At 37.5% G+C, this 21,453-nt stretch overlaps 7 protein-coding genes across 7 annotated transcripts; 3 read left to right on the forward strand and 4 right to left on the reverse strand. All coding sequences in view use genetic code 12, as the record gives it.

The window, feature by feature from the left end:
* Positions 1 to 627: 627 nt before the first annotated feature.
* Positions 628 to 3,375, reverse strand: HOT1 (Transcription factor; the record flags this gene model as incomplete). The annotated part of the gene is made up of 1 exon (XM_001526535.2): positions 628 to 3,375. One exon carries the CDS (start codon positions 3,373 to 3,375, stop codon positions 628 to 630), a length of 2,748 nt encoding a protein of 915 aa, XP_001526585.2.
* A 1,084-nt stretch (positions 3,376 to 4,459) lies between these two features.
* On the reverse strand, positions 4,460 to 6,450 carry LCB3 (Long-chain base-1-phosphate phosphatase; the record flags this gene model as incomplete). The annotated part of the gene is made up of 3 exons (XM_001526536.2): positions 4,460 to 6,181; positions 6,212 to 6,219; positions 6,447 to 6,450. The coding sequence occupies 3 exons, from the start codon at positions 6,448 to 6,450 to the stop codon at positions 4,460 to 4,462; spliced, it is 1,734 nt and encodes a 577-aa protein (XP_001526586.2).
* Positions 6,451 to 6,999: 549 nt separating this feature from the next.
* On the reverse strand, positions 7,000 to 8,253 carry RHO4 (Rho GTPase; the record flags this gene model as incomplete). Its single annotated transcript, XM_001526537.2, has 1 exon — positions 7,000 to 8,253. One exon carries the CDS (start codon positions 8,251 to 8,253, stop codon positions 7,000 to 7,002), a length of 1,254 nt encoding a protein of 417 aa, XP_001526587.2.
* Positions 8,254 to 11,345: 3,092 nt separating this feature from the next.
* COQ8 (Ubiquinone biosynthesis) lies at positions 11,346 to 13,151 on the forward strand (the record flags this gene model as incomplete). Its single annotated transcript, XM_001526538.2, has 1 exon — positions 11,346 to 13,151. One exon carries the CDS (start codon positions 11,346 to 11,348, stop codon positions 13,149 to 13,151), a length of 1,806 nt encoding a protein of 601 aa, XP_001526588.1.
* Positions 13,152 to 13,776: 625 nt separating this feature from the next.
* PVL30_001385 (uncharacterized protein) lies at positions 13,777 to 17,106 on the forward strand (the record flags this gene model as incomplete). Its single annotated transcript, XM_001526539.2, has 1 exon — positions 13,777 to 17,106. The coding sequence occupies one exon, from the start codon at positions 13,777 to 13,779 to the stop codon at positions 17,104 to 17,106; it is 3,330 nt and encodes a 1,109-aa protein (XP_001526589.2).
* A 530-nt stretch (positions 17,107 to 17,636) lies between these two features.
* On the forward strand, positions 17,637 to 19,238 carry NAB2 (mRNA-binding protein nab2; the record flags this gene model as incomplete). Its single annotated transcript, XM_001526540.2, has 1 exon — positions 17,637 to 19,238. The coding sequence occupies one exon, from the start codon at positions 17,637 to 17,639 to the stop codon at positions 19,236 to 19,238; it is 1,602 nt and encodes a 533-aa protein (XP_001526590.2).
* A 323-nt stretch (positions 19,239 to 19,561) lies between these two features.
* RPS2 (40S ribosomal protein) lies at positions 19,562 to 20,323 on the reverse strand (the record flags this gene model as incomplete). The annotated part of the gene is made up of 1 exon (XM_001526541.1): positions 19,562 to 20,323. The coding sequence occupies one exon, from the start codon at positions 20,321 to 20,323 to the stop codon at positions 19,562 to 19,564; it is 762 nt and encodes a 253-aa protein (XP_001526591.1).
* Positions 20,324 to 21,453: the final 1,130 nt, after the last annotated feature.

A 21,453-nucleotide genomic window follows, 5' to 3' on the forward strand; every position in this document is an offset into this window, starting at 1 on the left:
TAACTTGAGTCCATCGCGATTACCTCTGTTTTTGCTACCTCTGCTTCGTGCAAGCTCTAGATAAAATTTGTACAGAAGAGAAGAAAAAAATATATAGATACATATAAATATATATGCATATAAATACACGATATGTATCTTTATTTTGTGTAAGAGACTATGTTACACAAAATTGGCTATTGATCATATTGTTTATGACAAACCATAAACCTGTTAAGATTCATTGGCTGCAATTTTCCCTAGAGCCCATCACCCGTAAACCTAATAAACGCTTTTCTTACTACAAACTTCATCATCACTTGTTCCATTAGTAAAACAATTTATTAATACAAAACTATATAAACAAATAAAGATACAATTTTTGCAAAGAAAAGAAACAAAGTAAAAATAATATAAAATAAAACAAAACAAAAAAATAAAAAACGGGCAAGCGAACACACTAATAGGTATTTGATAGTAAGAATAATGAAAACCCACGGTCTACATATTTAAATTCATTCGTCTTCTTTTAAATCCGTTTTCATTCAAACCCGTTTTCTCTTCATCTCCCTTCAAATCATTTCCAACAACCTTTGTCCCTATTTTTGCAAAGCTCGACGCACTTCCTTCTTTCATCATGCACCCATCTCATTCTTCAGGATTATTATACTTCTCAGGCATGTTTGCACTCAACCACGACAATGGCCTCTTCTTCACATTACCTGCTTTTTCGTAACTTCTATACTCTTCCAATTCTCTGATAACTTCTTCTTCCTCGTACCCTTTACTTTTCCCAATTTCTATCGCCTCATATATTTTCTTCCTTCTCAAAAATGTTCGTGATTCAGTCTCATTTCTCCATTTCGTTCCAAACTTGGACTCTAGTGTTTTCAATGGCGGCTTATCGTTCATTCCATGAGCATATTCTTTCCAAATATCCTCAATGTTTTTTAAACTTCGTTCTAATTTATATTGTGGAACATCATTGGGATGCGTAGTATTCTTCAAATCTGCCGTGATACTGCTGCTTCTGCTGGTCATGCTATGAATACTGTTCGTACTTACTTTTCTTCGCTTGCCGTAAGGCGTCTTGGCAACTTGATTATCGTGTCTATGGTCTAGAATGTGACCATTGACAATATCAATTTGATCATGATGAGCAACTGTAGAGGACTGATTCCCTAGTTGTTGTTGTTGTTGTTGTTGTTGTTGTTGTTGCTGGTGCTGGTGCTGGTGTTGGTGTTGATGTTGTTGTGGGTTGCCATTGCTATTGTTGTTGCTGTTGTTGTCATCAGCGTTCCGGTGATTGCTACTGCTGTTGGAGTTAGAGTTATTCTGTCCTGGGCCATTATTTGAACTTGGCCCACCAGCCTGTTGTTCCAATTCATCTATGCTTTGTTCAATGTCATTATCATCAAATGGGAATGTTGCTGTCGATGCCTGAGGTGGTATGGCTCGAGTATGCGAGGGCTGCAGTCGCAATGAAGATGTCATCAAATTGCCATTCTCTCGTGGCATCATGAATTGCGACGATGGATCATTGAGTCCGCTGGTCTTATCTTCGGTGAGCAAGGGAGGCATGGGAAGCATATAGGAATTAGCAAAGGCATTATTTTGAGCATGTGATGAAGAAGAAGATAATGATGATGGTGGTACTGGTACTGGTACTGGTACGGGTGGTGCTGATGAAGGCGGCAGTTGATGATGTAGGTGTTGTTGGTTTTGGGGGAGTTGTTGTTGTTGTTGTGAGAGTAAAGGTGGGCGGTTGATGTTTCTAAATTGTTTATTTCGACCTCCCTTTAGCTGATGCTGTTGATGATGGTGTTGTTGTTGTTGCTGCTGTTGTTGTTGTTGTTGTTGTTGTTGTTGTTGTGATGAAAGTGGAATCTGCGGAATCTGCGCCTGCGCTAAAGGTGATTTATCATATATCATACTTCCATTTAGTTGGGCACCGTTGGTACCAATGCCAACACCATTTCTTGTCGTAGTTGTTGTTGCACCGTGAGTTGTATAACCCCCGAAATTCTCAAAACTGTAAGGAGATGTAGCATTAGATATTGTTGCTGATCCTGCTGTACCTGCGAGTGAACGGAAAAGGTTCTTTCTAGATAAATCGTCATCTTCAAAAGCACTATTGGTCGAGTTCGCTTGGATCTGATGAGATGCCGAGGCAGTATTATGTGGAAGCTGTTGTTGTGGTTGTTGCTGCTGCTGCTGCTGCTGTGGTGGTATTGGTTGTTGTTGTTGTTGTTGTTGTTGTTGTTGTTGTTGTTGTTGTTGTTCGGTTTGTTGCTGCTGCGCTTGTTGCCCATTCTGTGTAATTACGTCGGCAGGTGCCCCAGCATTTGAACTTGGCCCCATTTGATGCCCATTCGTCATTTCTTCCATTTCTTTGTTCAACTTTTTCAAATGCTTTGTGAAGATCTCAATTGTTTTAAACTGATTGTTGAAATTATTACCTCCTGCTCCAGTACTTAACTCAAACGCAGTAGCATTGCCTCCACCAAACACATTAGAACCATTGTTGTTGCCCTTGATAGTGTACATAACCTGCTGGTTCAATTCGCGAAGATTTTGTTGAACTTGTTGCAAGGACTCCGACATATAGTTCATTTTCATCATTATTTGATTATTAATGGTATTTTGTTGTTGTAGTTGACCAATTAATTGGTATAAATCATTGATGGTGTGTTGATCATTGAGCCTGCCTCCAGAACCTGCTCCACTTTGCACTCCGCCTTGAAAGCTATGGTGATGTTGAAGTTGAGGTTGGTGATGTGGGGTTTGTACAGACTCGTTGTTGGCGTTTCCGACATTATTGTGGTGAGGTTGTCGAACAATTGTGTTGGAGAGTCCATTTCCAACCACTCCCAAATCATGATTGTGACTATTTCCTTGTAGCACTCCACCTGAACTCCCACCCCCTACACCTATACTTCTTGGTGTTGGTACGCCTGAGTCGTGGCCATTCATACTAGCCGAAGATGATCTAGTGTTATTATTCTTGCCATTATTACTGTTATTATTATTATTATTGTTGTTGTTGTTGTTGTTGTTGTTTTTGCTATTGCTATTATTACTATTATTCATGGAATGGATTGAGTTGTTAGTATCGGGTGTACTATTATGGCGATTCACATCAACGATACCAACGGGATTACTGTTGCTGTTGCTGTTACTGCTACTGCTGTTGTTTTTGTTGTTCTTGTTATTTGAATTACCGTTGTTATTGCTGTTGCTGCTGCTGTTTTTGTTGTTATTGCCAACTCCGGGGTGGTGGGATGTTGACGTAGTTGTTGCTCCTGTTGTGGCTCTACTTGTATTATTGGCTGTTGTGGGTGAATTGGTATAGAACATCGGCTGGTTTGTCAGAGTATCAGTATAATTATCGTCCATTATCGGAAACTTTCAAATACTTTTGATCTGTAACTGCACTGGAACTCAAAGTACAACTTCAAATTTGAATTCTTTCTCAGTTCTTCTTTATAGATATTTTATCCACTCTTAACGGTTCTCCACGATTTGATTATTGGATCTTTATCGTTAAACTTGTAGTTGTGATGTAATATATTTGATTTTAATCTTGACTTTGTATCTTTGATATCTAATAAAGCCGACAAGTGGTGTTGTTGCATCCAACTTTTTCTTTCTCTATTTTTTTTTTCAAAAATAAAAACGAATGTTTGTTTTTAATACAATTTAGAAATACAAAGATCAAAAACGATTAAAGGGCCAGTTCTTGTTGTTCGTGCTAAACTTGGTGATGAGACCAAAAATATAAAATAAAATATAAAAAATGAAAAAATAAAAAAGAAAATGGATAAGAAGTGAAAGTTTGGACTTGGTGGATGTAATAATAAAAATAAATAATATACTGCTTAGCCTCGTGAGATGTAATTCTAGTATACCACTCGATCTCGCTGATAATTTATGGTAAAGTAAATTGGGAAACAAAAAGATGGTAATGGTGATATGATGATAAGAAGAAAATTAAAAAGAATATAGATGATAAGAAAGCTGAGCCAAAAGTGGGTTGACACTGATACTTGGTGGTAATTGGTTGTGGATACAGATAGAAAAGTTGGAATTTAATATGTATACTCAAGAGGTTCACGTTTCACGGCTATTGTTTTAATTGTACTACTCCGTACATTCTTCCATCCCACAATCAGAGACAAAGAAAGAGAGAGAGAGAGAAAGAGAAAGAATGAAAAAAAAAAAAAAAAAAATAAGCGGGAGAGAGTGAGAGTGAGAGTGAGAAACAAAGAAAGGGATCTGCAACTAATAACACCACCAGCCATTAGAGTCATTAAAACCATTAAAGCCGCCCTGAATTACTACGACCAATAGGAAACAAAACGTCTTTATACGTTTTAAGAAATACAATAATTTATATACCCCATAACCCTCTATACCTCTATACCTGTACGCCTCTACGCTTCTATACCTCTCCACATCTATACCTCTGGCCGTCTTTACTCTATAGCTCTAAAAGCCTCGATGCAAATATAAAACCCCATATGGCAGTGGTTGCAACTCCTGCATAGACAAGTAGCCTACCAACAATCTCAACATCGTATCTATACTTGAACACGCCGCTTTTGAAATTCAACTTTTCCATATCAATCTCTTTGTTGCCATTTCTCAGATTGATTTCGTTTTCTTCTTTTCTTTTCTGTTGTTGTTGCTTGTTGTAGTCCAAGATCTCGTAGTAATCAATATCGGAGCTCGGCCCATAATTATCGATATTCTTATGATCAGTTACTCCTTTGATGAATTTGTTCAAATCCCCAATTTGACTAGAGTCATTTGAAATCGATGTTGAACGGATATTCCTCGTGGACTGTGTAGTATGTGCAGTAGATATGAAATTTCTTCGTGGTAAATACACACCAATGAATTTATAGATTGGCGGTAAGATGGTGAAAACGACTGGCTTGGAAACACTCTTCCACACGACGACTAACAAAACACCCAAGATGAATCTCGCAACAATATTCACCACACCGCGGGTACTATCAAACGGAATCAAGAAATAGTCACCAAAAGTGTTTAGTTTGTAAAGGTAACCTGTTTCATGAGCAACCAAATGACTCAAATCCATACCTATCAACACACCAATAAAGGCAACAGTATCATCAAAACAGGGGCAATCATCAATTGGCTCGGAATGGAAGTGGATTAGGGAAACAAAGATACCAATAATCATAAGTGCTCCAAGCCACAAACCATAATTGAAAAGAAAATTGTCCCATACTTTACCCCAATAATGTCTAAATAAAAACAAGATCAACCCAACGCTAGAGCCAACGATAATATCAAGAAAACCGTGCATTCCACAGTACAATCTTCCAAAGATCAATGATGAGTAGTACAATCCCAATCCAACAACCAATGAGTAAAAGCTCCCAGTGTTAAACGACTCCTTATTTTTGATCAATGACGCCAATACAACCAATGTCACTGCCGTGGCATTTGCCGAGTGCGACGATGGGAACCCATACTCCTGCGAAGTATAACTCGACATTGTGATTCTATGTAGGGGAGGTGACCTAGGTCTAGGCAAGCAGAAAAAGTCTTTAAGGAACCCAGTAAAGTATATTCCCAATCCCAACACATAGACCAAGTCACGACTCAAATCACTAGCGCCAAACCAGAATGGTGGTGGAAGCATCAAGACATAAAAAGTATGGCTGGCCAAGTTGGCCGTCCATGCGAAATAAAAATCTAATATGGGATTTCTCAATTTAGTTTGGAGCTGGAATAAAATATCTGTTTCGTACCTGATCAAAGGAAGAAGCAAGGATCGCAATTTGTATCTCAATGGCGATAGACTTTTCTTATAGTGGTCGTCTTCCTTGTTTCCTGCGTCATTTGAATGATCTTGTGAGTCGTTGGAGGCTAATGCATAGAGTGGTTTTTTTTCTAAAAGGGTATGTTGCTTTTGTTTCTCAGCCTCCTGGACCGTCTCTTTTTGCTGTTGTTGCTGTTGCTGTGCTTGTTGCTTCTGTTGTTGTTGTTGTTGTTGTTGTTGTTGTTGTTGTTGTTGTTGCTGTTGCTGCTGAGGTACGTCGAGATAGCTTAGCTGATCCTGTCCATTTTGAGATTGGTACATCATGAAATCCAGCAATTGATATATAAAACCAAATAATCCGTCAAGGTTATGGCTATGCAATAAGGTAATGCTGCTCTTGGTGAAGACCTTATTGAAAGGAAAAAAAATCAAAGATACCCTATCACCTACTTGAAAGAAAGTTCCTTGATGTGGTCCAAAAAAACAGAAAAAAACAAGAATATGTAAAACTTATCCCCTGAGATGTGAGCGGGGTTTTGATCCTGGAAAAAAAAATGGTTTGTATACTCTTTATTATCTTTTCCTATTGATGTTACTTTGTATTTGTATTTGTATTTGTAATGTTTTGTCCCTTTCTTCCCTCTGCGTTTCTTCGGATATATTTTGTTTCAACTCATCTTTTCCGTTCCCTCGCTATCTCACAATCTACCAAAATTACTTTTTCTCCAACCACACCAAAAAAAAAAAAAAAAGAGAAAAAAAAACAACCCCTATTCCATATAAAACGAGACGCAGTAATAGAAAAAGGAAGTAAATCAGAAACACGGAAACGCAAAAAAAAAAATAAACACACATAAAAGAAGGAATGAAGGCACAGCCTAATGAGTTGTCGTTAAAATGTAATTAAACGACATTGAATGCTCGGTCCGAATTTCACGACAACGCGTACTAATAAATCACGTGAATTGTTACTATTATTTATTTTATTTTTTTTTGCTTTGGTTTCTCCTTATCTATCAAATAAAGAGTAGTAAGTTTTCTCAATAATTTTTAAAAGATATGAAAACCACAATCTTCTGAAAAAAATTACATAGCTGCTTTTATAGTAAAACATACTTTATAACTTAATCTAATTGTCTTTAGCTTCTAATTAATATATAAAAATAAGTGTGTTCGATTGTGTTTTGTTTCCTTGTTTGTTTGTTCACCTACCAGTCTCCCTTGGCTTATAGAATCACACATTTCTTATTCTTCTTCTTGTACCTCTTTTCATGTTCCTTAATGAAATCGAACTCGCCATTCCCACTATACGTATCATGGCTTGGTTTCCCACTTCCACCATAGCCTCCACCGCCAAAATCGCCATAGGGGTTCAGTTCATACTTGTCCTCAGTCAATGGTTGGTCCAATAATATGGTTGAGTCATACGAGGTGTTTTTCAAGTGCCCTCTCCTGGAATTCGACGTGTTGCTTCCTGTCCTCAAATGGTTGTAGTTACCACTGCCATGTGCACTCCCGAATCCATTACTACCTCCATTGCTTCCATTACTTCCGAAGCGTTTGCTGAATCTTTTCCTACTACTGCTACTCTGACTTTTTTGAATTTGTTCTTGCATCTCCATATGTTTCTGGAAATGGTTTAGTGCAAAATTGAAAACAGTTCTGGTGTTGAACATTGTTTTCGCCGAACACTTCAAATATGCTATAGCGCCTATTTCCGTCGCGATTTGGAGTGGCAATTGCTCTGGTATATCATTGTAACTATTTGTGCCAGTTCCATGGTCAGTGTCATACTCCAGTGACCCACTCTTATTCTCCAAGTCCGCTTTGGTACCTACCAAAATAACGGGTATTCCTGGACAATAGTGACTAACTTCGGGGAACCAAATTTCCTTTACATTCATCAAACTCGTCAAATTATCCAAAGCAAAACAAATCAAGATCATATCTGCTTCGGGGTAGCTCAAGGGTCGCAATCTATCGTATTCTTCCTGTCCCGCAGTATCCCACAATGCCAATTCGATACTTTTGCCCGATGGTGACATCACTGTTCGTACATAGTTCTCAAACACTGTAGGAACGTATATTTCCGGGAACTGGTTCAGTGAATAACTGATTAAAAGGCACGATTTCCCCACAGCACCGTCACCTACAATGACAAGTTTCATTTTGTAATTGCATGTTTTGTTTTGAGACATGGGGATATCATGGAAATCGGGCACGGTGGGGTCCGAGTCAATGATTATTCTAGGCGAATTAGGATGTTGTTGGTACATTGTCATGTTCGGCTGATCTGGGTATAGGCTTTGACTTTGACTTTGACTTTGCCTTTGGTGTTGTTGTTGTTGCGCAACTTCATAGGAATTGAAACTTTGCTGTGACTCGAATCTGGGTGACCCAAAACGGGGTGATGGTTTCGTCACTGGTGAGAAGGCCGAAACGAAGGAATTCCTTTTTGAGTTTCTAGCTGATGAAGACATATTTCTGGTGTAGATTTTTTTTTTGTTGTTATTTTCGGTATTGTTAATGTAATGAGAAGTCCAACTCTAGTGTGTTCTTTTGTTGGTGTTGTTGTTTTCGGTGTTTTCGGTGTTGTTGTTTTTTGTTGGTGGTGGTAGTAGTAGTATTCTTCTCAGCTTCGTTATCTAAATGTTGAAGTATCAATCAACACAGAACGGAGTGAAAAGGGGGGGGGAGAATCAAAAAAATTAGAGAGACAGAAAAAGAAGAATAGGAAAATAAGGAATGTATTTATGAGATGGAAAAATAAAAAAATGAAAATAAATGGGCAAAGAATTTGATCTTGAAGCAATGATGAATGGTAGGTTGGTATGTGCTAAAGGTTTATAGTATAGATCTTGTGTTACACCCAGAAACTTCACCTTATATACAAAAGAGGCACAATGCCTTTAAGGCTAGATAAGTTTATGCTAAGAATGACGTTTTTTTGTCATTTGTTTTTTTATTTAATAATTATTATTATTATTATTATTATTATTATTATTATTTTATTTTTGGGTCTTTTTTTTTGTATTTATTTTTCCTTTTTTGTATTGGAGCAAGGTACCCGATGAAGAAAAATGCATGAACAGCCCCATCTCATTATTGGTTTCAATATTCTGTCACACAAGAGTCAAGTTTTTTTTTTCTTTTATTTTGTTTGGCGAGTGAATTGTACATTATGACTTGTTATTATCCATATATATATATATATATAGAGTAAGTTGTAAACGTACTAGCAAATTTTCTTTTTATATGATAAAAGATGGTTTACGTACTCGGATTATACGCTTACATTAGAGCTACCCTATTTCGAGGACAAAGATGAATAATTTACAATCATCATTCAATTTCACCCAGAAAATAAAATAAAAAAAGGAAGGGTCTGACATCTAGGTTGATATTATTACTATTATCTTTCATTTGTATTGTATATCCTCATTATTATTATTATTATTATTGTTGTTGTTGTTGTTGTAGTAGTAGTAGTAGTTGTGATTATTATAATTGTTGGTGGTGTTCCCTAACAATTCTTCTGGTTGCTAAAAATAAATTCATCAACAGTACAATGAAGTTGTATTTTTGTTACCGATACTTGCTCACGTGATTTCCATCTTTCTCACATATTACACAGCCACATCTACACCAGTCATCAAAGTGAGTACTACTATAATGATTTATGGGTAATGCTGTTGGATAATTGGACCAAATGCACCAACAATACATTTTCTCGACATGCCTTTGAGAGCAGGAGAAAAAAAATAACCAAAGATAGAATGAAGGAAAGAAAGAAAGAAAGAAAGAAACATCGCCAAAAATGATTGTTTAAGTTTCAAAGTTTTTGAAGTTTTTCAAGTTTCTCAAGTTTCGCAATAATTTGAACCAAAAAAAAAAAAAAAGAACAATTTAAAACAACATTATATAAAAAAGGGTCACAACCTTTTGTGACGACTATTTTGGACGTACTGAAAATGTACCTTTGGACCAATACTTTTATTTTTTTTCAAAAAAGATGTGAAATTTATAAAGAAAAACATATCAATAGAGTATTTATAACCTTAGAACATACTAAGTCATGAAAACTGCACTTATAAACCCAAAACCATCACTTCAGAGTTTGATGACTTGGATATATGCTTTATAAAGTAAAATAACAACACAGACACAATTATCATTTGTGAATACAAAGAAAAATAATCTTATACGCTACCAACTGTCAACATGTACACATAGTCGTGCACAATAAACAGATTCCTTCCCCACTTTCATACATGCATTTCTTGTCCTTCATACATCTCTGGCCCTCGACTTCAACAAATTGCTGCAAAATATAAAAAATTGGCAAATTAGAGAAAGTGAAAGAAAAGAAGAAGAAGAAGATCCAGCGAGTACCCGAAAAATAAGAAAAAAAAAATATTAAAGAAAAAGAGAGAAAAAAAGAGACAATCAACAATAACAACGATAACAATAGAACGAAACCTTTTCGCAATCGCATCTCTCTATTCATACATTTTTCCGAATATTGTTCCCTTTGGGGGGGGGGGGGGGGTGGAGGGGCGGAGGGATGCGAGGCGCCAACGCGAAGAGGTTCACTTCTTCACAATTTTTCATTTTTCTCCATCGCAAGTCTTTCATCCGTTGTGGCAACTCGCGCTATTCATTTAGAAACTTTCATTTAAGTACAAACACGTGTCTTCCTTTCCCTAGTAAAGATTGTATTTAGTAAAAAGAATAAAACTTTTGTTACATAGCAGGGTACTTCAACTTGAATTAAAAAAAAATAAAACAGTTTGCTAATACCAAAAAATATAAAAAAACACCACTTCACTTAGACGGAGTTCAGGGTGAGGAGGCCAAGCATTGCCCCCTCCACTCATCCCCAGATTCCGTGGTTCTAATATTATAAAAGCAAAAAGACATAATTTGAAAAATGAAAAAAAAAACATGTTTGCGCTGTTGTGTTTTGAACGTTGGCCTCTTATTTTAACTTGCTTAGCTTGCTTAGCTTGCTGGACTTGCTCGCGCAGGTGGAGAAAAGGAAGTGGAGAAATGGTAGCTCGTTTCAATTGCTTCTTCCCCCCCAAAACCATATGAATGTATGTATGTATGTATGTATGTATATATATATTTTTTTTCTTAACTCACTCACTCATCTTCAGTCTTCTACATGTGCAGGCTGTAGATGAAATGCATATGAAAAAAAAAATGATAAAAAAAAAACAAGAAAACAATAGACACAAGCCATTTAAACTTGTAGGTAGAAAATAAATAGTTCCATTACCAGCACCTTTTCAGACAACTTCTTTTGAAACTTATAAGTACTTGAAAGAATACACCAGGAAACAGATAAGAAAAAACAACGAGTCAACCAAACCAAACCAAACTAAACCAAATAAGCAACAGACCAAAAACCCTTTTCTTTTTCTTCCTCTTTCTTTCTTTCAACTTCTTTTTCTTTTTTGGTTGTTCAAATTACCTTCGATACTTGATCTTTCTATTCCCACACCAAAGGTTTACGAAAAAAGCTTTCACAAGTTTCAAACAATAAGAAAAACAACAACAACTTTACACAATGACGCTAAGTAAAAGATTATACGAACTAGCTGTTATTTCAAATTCTTGTGCAACTATTGCTGAAGGTTCAGTCAAAGTTATCCAACGGGATTTTCGAGATTTCTGCGAGCAAAACTTTTTTGCAAAAACCATTCGAGATCAATGCGATGACAAGAAACCCATGTGGGAAGAAGCCCATGCTTTATCACGCTCAGCAAGGCTCAACTCATCAACCAACTTCAACTCACCAGCATCAACATCAACATCAACATCAGCACCATCACCATTAAGCAGAAACAGCAATTCTTTTGGTAGCCAACAACAGCAACAACAGCAAAAGAGAGCATATTCTACCAAACCATTTGTGCCAGGACAAGATGACGTAGATCTTGATGATGTCATCCCATCAAATCCAACTGTTCCACCACAATCGAACTCACAATCACAATTAGCCAACACCATTGAATTGGAGAAACCCAAGCTTCGAGAACACCAAATGCAACAAAGTAATATTCCTAGTTCTCGATTAGCCCGTATTTTCCACTATGGTTCTCTTGCCGCAGGTATTGGTTTCAATGCTGCCACCGAAGGGATCAAGCAATATGCCTCAGGGAATACTTCGGCAATGTCAATGAAGTCCCTATTCTTATCGCCACAGAATATTGAGCGCATGGCCAAGAAGTTTTCCAAAATGAGAGGCGCAGCTTTGAAAATCGGTCAAATGTTGAGTTTCCAAGATGCCTCTATCTTGCCAAAAGAAATTCAACAAATCTTGTTGCGAGTGCAAAATTCGGCACATTATATGCCACCTGGACAATTGGAAAGAGTTATGGTTAGGGATCTTGGCCAAAACTGGAGAGAGAGGTTGTTCACTTCATTTGATGATGTACCCATCGCCGCAGCTTCGATTGGACAAGTGCATACTGCGGTAACCGAGGACTTGACACCAGTCGTTGTTAAAGTACAATACCCCGGTGTGGCCAACTCTATTGACTCCGACTTGAACAACTTGCTCATGCTACTTACAGCATCTACTCTCTTACCAGCAGGTTTGTTTTTGGACAAGACTATTGCCAATGCTCGTGTGGAATTGAAGTGGGAATGCGACTATATTAGAGAAGCACAAAACTTGATTAGAATGAGAGAATTTCTTAAAGATGACGAAGCATTTGTCGTTCCACGCGTGTTCCACAACCTCTGTGGCGAGCATGTTTTGACAATGGAAAGAATGAGGGGTACCGAGATTGTCAAGGGTAATTGGGACCAAGAGACAAAAGACTGGATAGCAACAAATATTATGAGATTATGCCTTTTGGAAATCCGCAAATTCAAGTTTATGCAAACCGACCCTAACTGGGCCAATTTCCTTTACAATGAAAAATCGCACAAGATTGAGCTTTTGGACTTTGGTGCCGCTCGTGATTTTGGCGATGATTTCATTTCCAACTATGTTAAAGTACTTAGGGCAGCTGTCAAGAAAGATGCTAAAAGAGTTGAGAAAATTTCACGCGACTTGGGTTACTTGACAGGCTTGGAATCACCAGCAATGACAAAAGCACACGTTGATTCCATAATGTGTCTCGGAGAAGCATTTTCTCCAATTGACAATAACGGAGAACCATTCAATTTCAAAAAACAAACAATCACTGATAGAGTAAGAGGTAATATTGGATTGATGTTGAATGAGAGGTTATCCCCACCACCAGAAGAGACATACTCGTTGCATAGAAAATTGAGTGGTGTATTTTTGCTTTGTGCCAGGTTGAATGCCACTGTTCCATGCGAAGATCTCTTTAGAGAAATCATTGGATACGAAGATGATTGAGTAAGGGATGCATAATATTGGAAGTGACGAAGGATAGAGGAAGCTGATATCGTTGAAGATGGGCGAAAACAAGAGGGAGAACTAGTTAAAGATTATGAGGGACGATAAAGAAGAATGAAAGCACAATAATGAGCGATGTTGATTATATAGATTGTAAATGTATTTAAGTATAGTAGTAATGCAAAATTAATGATATAGAAAATGAGATAAAGAAAGAAAAAGAAGAAAAAAAAAAACCAAAAAAAAAAAAAGAAACCAAACTTCATTTTTAACAATTACATTCACCATTGATGTGATACGAATTTCAAAACCCTTTTACGAATCGATCTGATTTGCTACATTTTCAATAGTGCAAAAAATAGTGAAGTTGTTTGTACGTCCGTTTCTGTTCTTATCATTTCAAATCTTTTTTATTTTCTAAGCGCCTTTCTTCCACCCCCCATCCCCCACTGAGGTATACAAATTTACATGCATCACAAAATTGGGGGTTTTTTCTCAAAAATTAAAACAAAAAATATATAATTCCCATGATTGAAAGTTTATATTGCCGCACGCATCTGTTGCAAACCAACACCCCGAAACCATTGATTGTTTTCTCTGAATCTACCATTACTAATCTAATTCAATGTCTAAAGATAGCCAGGATTATATAAAAGTGTCAGATACATCAGAGCTACATAATTGCGATGACACAAGTTTACCTACTCAATCCAACTCTGTTTACAACTCCGAGCCAATGTGCTCAAACCCAATGGCATCATCGTCATCACTGCATTCACCAACATCACCTGGGGAGAATATTCAAAAACAACAACTAGATTACAAGATTCGCCTAAACAACTCGGTACCGAGACAATTTGCCAGCAGAAAAAGTACAGTAATTTTAACAAACACAGGTGAGCGGGTCAAACGAAACTTGTCATTATCGCTACCCCAAGACCAATGTTATGAACAAGAAGGGGTTCGAAGTGGCGCGCTATTGCTGACTCCATCAAGCAATACCAGCTATAATAACGGTGAGAATAGAAACGATATTAACGACGATAACTTTTTTAACAACAACAACAACAACAACAACAACAACAACAACAACAACAACAACAACAACAATAACAATAACAATAACAATAACAATGGCAGCACCAAGTTTAGGCAACTATGTACAATAATCAAAAACTTTTATTACGATTCTACCAACCAAAGTGTCGCCAAATGCGCAATTGCATACTTTATAGCATCACTCGGAGTGTTTTACACCCCATTTGACGATCTATTAGGGTCAACTGATTCCAAACACGTTATAGCCACAGTTGCAGTTTACTTCCACCCTACGCGTACAAAAGGCTCAATGAATCAAACAATGATATTTGTTGTCATCTCGCTCTTGTACAGTTTTATTGTGTCATTTGGATGCCGATACATCTCCTCAATTTTCTATACACACGGCAAAGACGATATAAGCCATATCATTGATTTGATAGTGAGCTCAGTTGCGTTGGGTATTATCTCGTTTATGAAGCAAAAAGTAAATAAGCAAACTTTTAATACGGCATGTTCTGTTGCATGTATTACTATTGTTGCATGCATAATTAAGGAAGGTAGCAAGAACGCCGGTGAAGTACCAATTGATAGATTTGAAGGAACTTTTAATGTTGTTGTTTGTGGCTCGATGATTTCATTTCTTTGCTGCTACTTGATCTGGCCAGTAAGTGCAACAAAACTATTACAGGAGACGTTGAGCCATTCGTATCTGAACTACTCATTGGTGTTATTAACATTAACGAGAAGGTTTGTTGCAGGCGAGCAATTAACAAAGAAAGATATGGCATTGGTCGATAGCTTGAGGAAAAATGTTACCCAGTTACAACAATATTTGGAGGAAGCCAAGTTCGAGCTCCGATTATGGGGCCAAGAGGAAGAATGGAACTATTATCAAGGTTTAGTTGCTACTACAATATCGTTAGCAAGGCATTTGCAGGCATTGAGCTCAGCTACGACTATGCAATGGAATTTACTAAATGAAAGCGATGCCGATAATGCAAGTTCAACAAGCACGATGCGCAGTTATACTACTGACGATTTTGGTAATTCCTTGACATCTTTAAACCGTTTGGTTTCAAATTGTCCAACACCAGCAACACATCATCATCAATATCACAATCGTAAAGGGATCGATGAAGAAGTGGATCAAGATCAAGATCAGGATCAAAGGGAGGGAGCGGCACCTTCATTACAGTTGTTTGATTTATTCATCTACCATCTTGCTCCATCAATCAGATCACTTGTGTACACAATCAGAGATGTGATGGTTAATGCACCATTCAACCAGTCAGATACGAAATCTTTGGACCCAGAAACATTGAGAACTGCATTGGTGAAAGCTCTTGAGATGTATGAAACCAGACAGGATACTGCATTCGAACATATTTACAGCGAGAAACTATTTGAGCACAATACGAGTCATCACTACCAGACTGATCAAGAAGAAGTGGCTGCTTGCTGCGGTAACTTTGCAACTCTTCTAAGTCAGTTAGCAACAGAATTACTCAAATCCGTAGATTGTTTTGAAAAGTATGAAAAATCATCCGGAAAAAGAACAAGGTCTTGGCCATGGTTGCGCTGGAAGCAATACAAATTGAAAAAAGACTACATACAAGATACTAGTCTTCACGCAGCGCTCGATGATTTACGAGAACAATACGGCTTACCATTAACGCAACCGCAGTTTCACTCTGCATGGGAAAAATTTAGCTACAAAATCTGGAGTGCAGCCAAGAATTTCAGAAGGACTGATATTCAGTTTGGTATTAGAGTTGGGCTTGGGGCTGCAGGAATATCGATGTTTGCATTCATACCAGAAACTCGACAATTTTTTGAAAATTGGAGGTTGGAATGGGCACTAACAGTCTATTGCATCATGATGAACAAATCCCTTGGTGGCACAACAATGACTGTGAAATGGAGAATATTGGGAACTTTTCTTGGTGCGTTTGCCGCATTTATTATTTGGCACTTGTTTGATGCCAACGCCTATATACTTGCACCTGCAGGTTTTCTTATTGCCCTTCCTTCATTTTACATCATTTTATTTTGGAAGCTGAATAATGCTTTTGGGAGATTTATCTTATTGACTTACAATTTGACAATGTTGTATTCATATAGTATGTTGCAAAAGGATTCAGAGGACGATAAGGAAGGAGGTGAGGAGCCCATTGTTGGTGAGATTGCATTTCATAGATTTGCCGCTGTTTCAATTGGTATTATTTGGGCATTGACCATGGCTACTTGTTTTTTACCCAATAGTGCTCGCGCACGATTGAAGAATGGGTTATCGGTGCTTTGGTTGAGGTTGGGCGTGATTTGGAATAGTGATCCATTGGAATATGATCCAAGCTCGATGACTTTAGTTGGTTTCAAAGCTGAGGAAGGGACAAATGATATATTATCTGAATGTGAGACATTACTAAAACAGGCTCCAGTAGAGTTTAGGTTGAAAGGTACTTTTCCTAGAAAGACGTATTCGAAATTAATTAAAGATTCATCGGCGATCATTGATGCTTTTCAAAATCTTGATCTCTTGATCAAAGTCGACCCAACATTAACCACCAACGAAGAATATGTTTTAAAGTACATTGAGGTTGAGAGGAATGAAGTTGAGCAAAGAATCTTTTTGGTGTTTTATATGATTGCCAGTGCAATGAAACTTGGATTTTCTTTGCCCAAAAAGTTTGCCTCAATTGATCATGCAAAGGATCGCATGTTGTTCAAGTTGAGCGAGATTCGACAACAGCAACAGGATAATGGGCGCGGATTCCATTTGAAGAATACGGACTTTATTTTACTTTACTCATATATTTTGGTGGCCTCGAATGTCTCTGCATTATTGGATGATATTTTGGTCGAGATTAAGGGTTTACTTGGTGAAATTTCAGAAGATAAATTTAGGCTAGTTTGAGAATTGTTGTAAAGAAAGAATAATTGTATGTAGACAATCCATTTCTAACATCAATCTGTAATGCTGAAAAATAGGGAGAAATAGGGAAGAAGAAAAGAGAGACGTAATGTGATACTGAAGCTGGGAAAGGGTTGAAGAAGAACAAGATTAAAGTGACAAAATGTAGTGGACAGTGAATTGTTGTTCTTCTTATACTGTTTTTTGCGGTTGTAAACTTGAGAGATTCGATCACGTGCAAAGATATGTCGTAAATTCCAACAATACTCTATTTTTATATATGTATATATATAAATATATATAAATATACGACACTAGAAAATTCAGACATAACATCAACAACGGGCAAGAGATATAATGATCATTTCTAAAAAAACGCCAAATAAAGAGAAGAAAAAAAAAAAATTAAAAGGAAATAAACCCCACGTATAACTAATTACTAATCCAGTGGCCAAAATTTTACTACGAGTCACACATTTATATATTCATCTTAAGCAGAACGCTTTTTCTATACAGTTGATTAATTATTAATAATGTCATTTGATCCACAAGGTGAAGTAGCATCAAGACTTCGAATCGGTCTTTCACAAGAAATACAGAATGTGTATGGGAAGGGGCAAGACGATGCCAACGATATCTCAGACTACCTCATCTATTGTATAAGTCAAGGAAAAAACAACGATGAGATTGTGAATGAAGTCAATGAAATAGCAGATACTGCGATCAATATTGAATTTTTGGGCAAGGTGTATAATGAGATTAATAATATCAGTGAAAGTTTGAAAACAGACCAACAAGAGCAATCACAGGAGCAGCAGGCAGTTCATCAAGAACAGATACAACAACCAGCCCAACAGCCAGCTCAACAGCCAGCTCAACAACCAGCTCAACAACCAGCTCAACAACCAGCTCAACAACCAGCTCAGCAGCCAGTACATTCAATTCAACCAGTCCATGATCAACAACCACAAGAAACACAACAATCACTATTTTCAAGCAAAGATTATATTCTGAATACATCGAAACTAAGCGATGTCACAGATACTGAGGTTACAACAACATTCACCAAGCCACCATCAGGACCGAAGCGATTAACTGAGCAAGAAAAGCTTGCACAAAGGAGAAAGAGATTTGGTGTTGAGTCTTCATCTATAAACAAGGGTAAACCAACTGGACAAGCATCTTCGTCCTTATCTACGCGATCTTTGGGCTCTGCTTCTATCCCACGTGGTCCAGCCGGAGGAGTTGGTAAAGGTAAACACAATGATCGAACAAATGGTGTCAAGAGAGCTCCACAAGCATTGGAGCGTTTACAAAACTTTGTACAAAATGGATCAAATGGAAATGGCATTGACAGTAATAACAATACTAACGGTATCAGCACTTCAAGGTTTGTGCTGCAGCCTCCGAAAGGTAGATGTCCCGATCATCCATACTGCAAGAATAAAGAGTGTACAAAAGCGCATCCTACCAGAAACTGTTTTGCATACCCAAACTGTTCGAACCCTCCTGGAACATGTAACTACTTGCACCCAGAGGAAGATAAAGAGTTGATTGAGAAATTGGCAATTTCAAAGAAGGAATACGAACAACGACAACTTAATTACCTATTGGTGAAACAGGGGTCGTGCAAGTTTGGATCAAGTTGCGCCAAAGAGAATTGTCCATATGCTCATCCGACCCCTGCTAATCCCAATGCCAAGATCAAGACATTGGATTGGTGTTCGGCAGGTAAGGATTGTGTTGATGAAAGCTGTGAGAAGTCGCATCCACGTGTACCGAACGCGTCAACCAAGGTGTTGCTTCCACCTGAAGTAATTGCGTTGGAACAGTGCAAATTTGGCATGAGCTGTACCAATGCAAGGTGTCCAAGAAGACATGCTACCTCATCGGTCCCATGTAGGCTGGGTGCAAACTGTACCAATGTCAGCTGTACGTTTGCCCATCCTATAAATGAGCCATGTCGATTTGGTGCGCAATGCAATGCGCCATTTTGTCTATTCCAACATCCACCAGAAAGACAAACTCCGTCGTCAAATACATGGTCCAATACTGCGACCAATGGGAACTCTGTAACAAACCGTCAATTTGCCGTAGCTGATGATCAAGTAATGGAGCAAGTTGTTCAACAATAACAGCAGTTAGTTAGTTGGTTAGTTTTAATAGTTTGTTAAGGTAAGGTATAGTAATGGTGAATACTACAAATTTTTTTTTTCTTCATATACATTTGTTCTTGCTTTCTCTTTAAATTTATCGTTTGTTTATTCAACTGCAATAACTACAGCAACAGTGTTTCCAGTGATGATGATGAAGATGAAGATAAACGTACTCCTTTCTACAATTTTTTTTATACAATTACAAGATACTATTTTATTACGAAAAGACTAATACTTAAATTGTCCTCTTAAAAATATATATACATGTGTATACTTTTTCTTTTTTTTTTGTACTAATGTACTTAGTATCTCTTTCTACCGGAAGCAGCAGCTTCTTCAGCGTAGACTTCCAATGGAGAAGCAATCAATGGGGTTTCCTTCCACAAGTTAGGAGTCAAGAAACCGTAGGTGTTACCGATAGCAACGAAAGTAGCTTTCAAAGTGTTTTCGGTAGTTCTGGTAGAACCGGAAGAAGTGGTATAGACATCTTCAACACCAGCCAATTGCAACAATTTCTTAACGGCTGGGGAAGCAACGATACCTTTACCTCTTGGAGCTGGAATCAATCTAACGGTGACTGAACCACACTTACCGGTAACCTTACATGGCAAAGAGTGTGGTTGACCCAAGTTGGAACCCCAATAACCTCTTCTGATTGGGATGATTGACAATTTAGCAATGACAATGGCAGCCTTAATAGCGGAAGCGACTTCCTTAGCGGTCTTGATACCCAAACCAACGTGACCGTTGGAGTCACCAATGACAACAACAGCCTTCATTCTGGTTCTTTGACCGGCTCTGGTTTGCTTTTGAACTGATCTAATCTTCATAACCTCATCTTTCAATTCTGGCAACAACAAGTCAATGATTTGGAATTCCTTGACTGGCAAAGAGTGCAAGTAGATTTCTTCAATAGAGGTGATCTTACCGGCCTTTACCAATCTACCCAACTTGGTGACTGGAGTCCATCCTTTTTCTTCACCATCTCTTCTACCTCTTCTTGGGCCACCTCTTCTTCTTCTTTCACCACCGAATTGTCTCTTTGGTTGTTGAGCGTCAGACATAATGATTATATATAGTTACTTGATAAATAGTCGGAATGTTACGTGGAAAGCCGGGGTGTTGGTTTTCAATCGACTAGTTGATAATGATGATATCGGATTACAAGTAAAACCAGGAGGGAGAAGGGTAGGTCGTGGGTTTGTGATTTTAAAGCGTGAACTACCTCTTGATTTGTTATTTTTTTTTTTCAGGAAAGTTGCGAGAAGCGAAAAAGAAGGCGTGGTAAAAGACCTAAAAGCTGGAGAGGCACGTGATTAGGATTTTATTTTTTCGTTCTCTTTCTCTCTCTCTCTCTCGCATTCTCTCTCTCTATTTTCATGTTCCATAACATTTGAAGCGTAAAGACAGTGCATATCTTTTCAATCACACCTTCTACTTTGGATCTTTATATATATATATATAAATAGTTATAAATTTATGCATTACTTTGAGAGAATTAATGATTGATAAACTCGATAGTGAATTCATATTGTTTAGTAGTATTACTTTTAAAAAGAAGCTACTAAACAGCGAGAATATTGTGTTCATCTTTAGTAGTGTATGAGTGTATGTTTCTTGTTTGCATTGATATATATTAATCTCTCTTGCCTCGCAGTGTGATATCGATCCTTCTGTCCTTTTTTTGTTATTCAATTTTGATTTTAATTAAATTAATTTTTTTGCTCTTCTCTTCCTCGGATATAGGGAAGTACAATTGGAAAATGAGAGAAAAAATATAACGAGTAGTAGTACCAAGTAGCACCAAGTAGTACCAAGAAGATCGAAGGAATATTGCGGGTGGGTCACGTTGCACAAAGAAAAAAAAGAGAAGAGAAGAGAAGAGAAGAAACTATAGAGCCAAAAAATATATATAAAAAAAAGATAAAGGGTAAGGGTAACGGTCAGACGATTTTATAGCAAGCCACTTTGTTATTGGGCGTGTAATGTCTCTCTAAAAGGAAGAATAGGAAGAATAGGAGGAGATGTGTAGGATCCGGGGTTCGGAAAATTCAATTGGTTGAAAGAACAAGACGAAATTTCAAAATAAGAAACCCCCCCCCCCCCCAAAAAAAAAGAAGGGAACAACAGTTTGCACTTCTCAAGTATTATAGTTTTTCACTATTGATTAATTTTTTACTTTACTTGATGTAGT

Source organism: Lodderomyces elongisporus, chromosome 2 (genome assembly GCF_030384665.1).
Source record: "Lodderomyces elongisporus chromosome 2, complete sequence".
NCBI lineage: Eukaryota > Fungi > Ascomycota > Pichiomycetes > Serinales > Debaryomycetaceae > Lodderomyces > Lodderomyces elongisporus.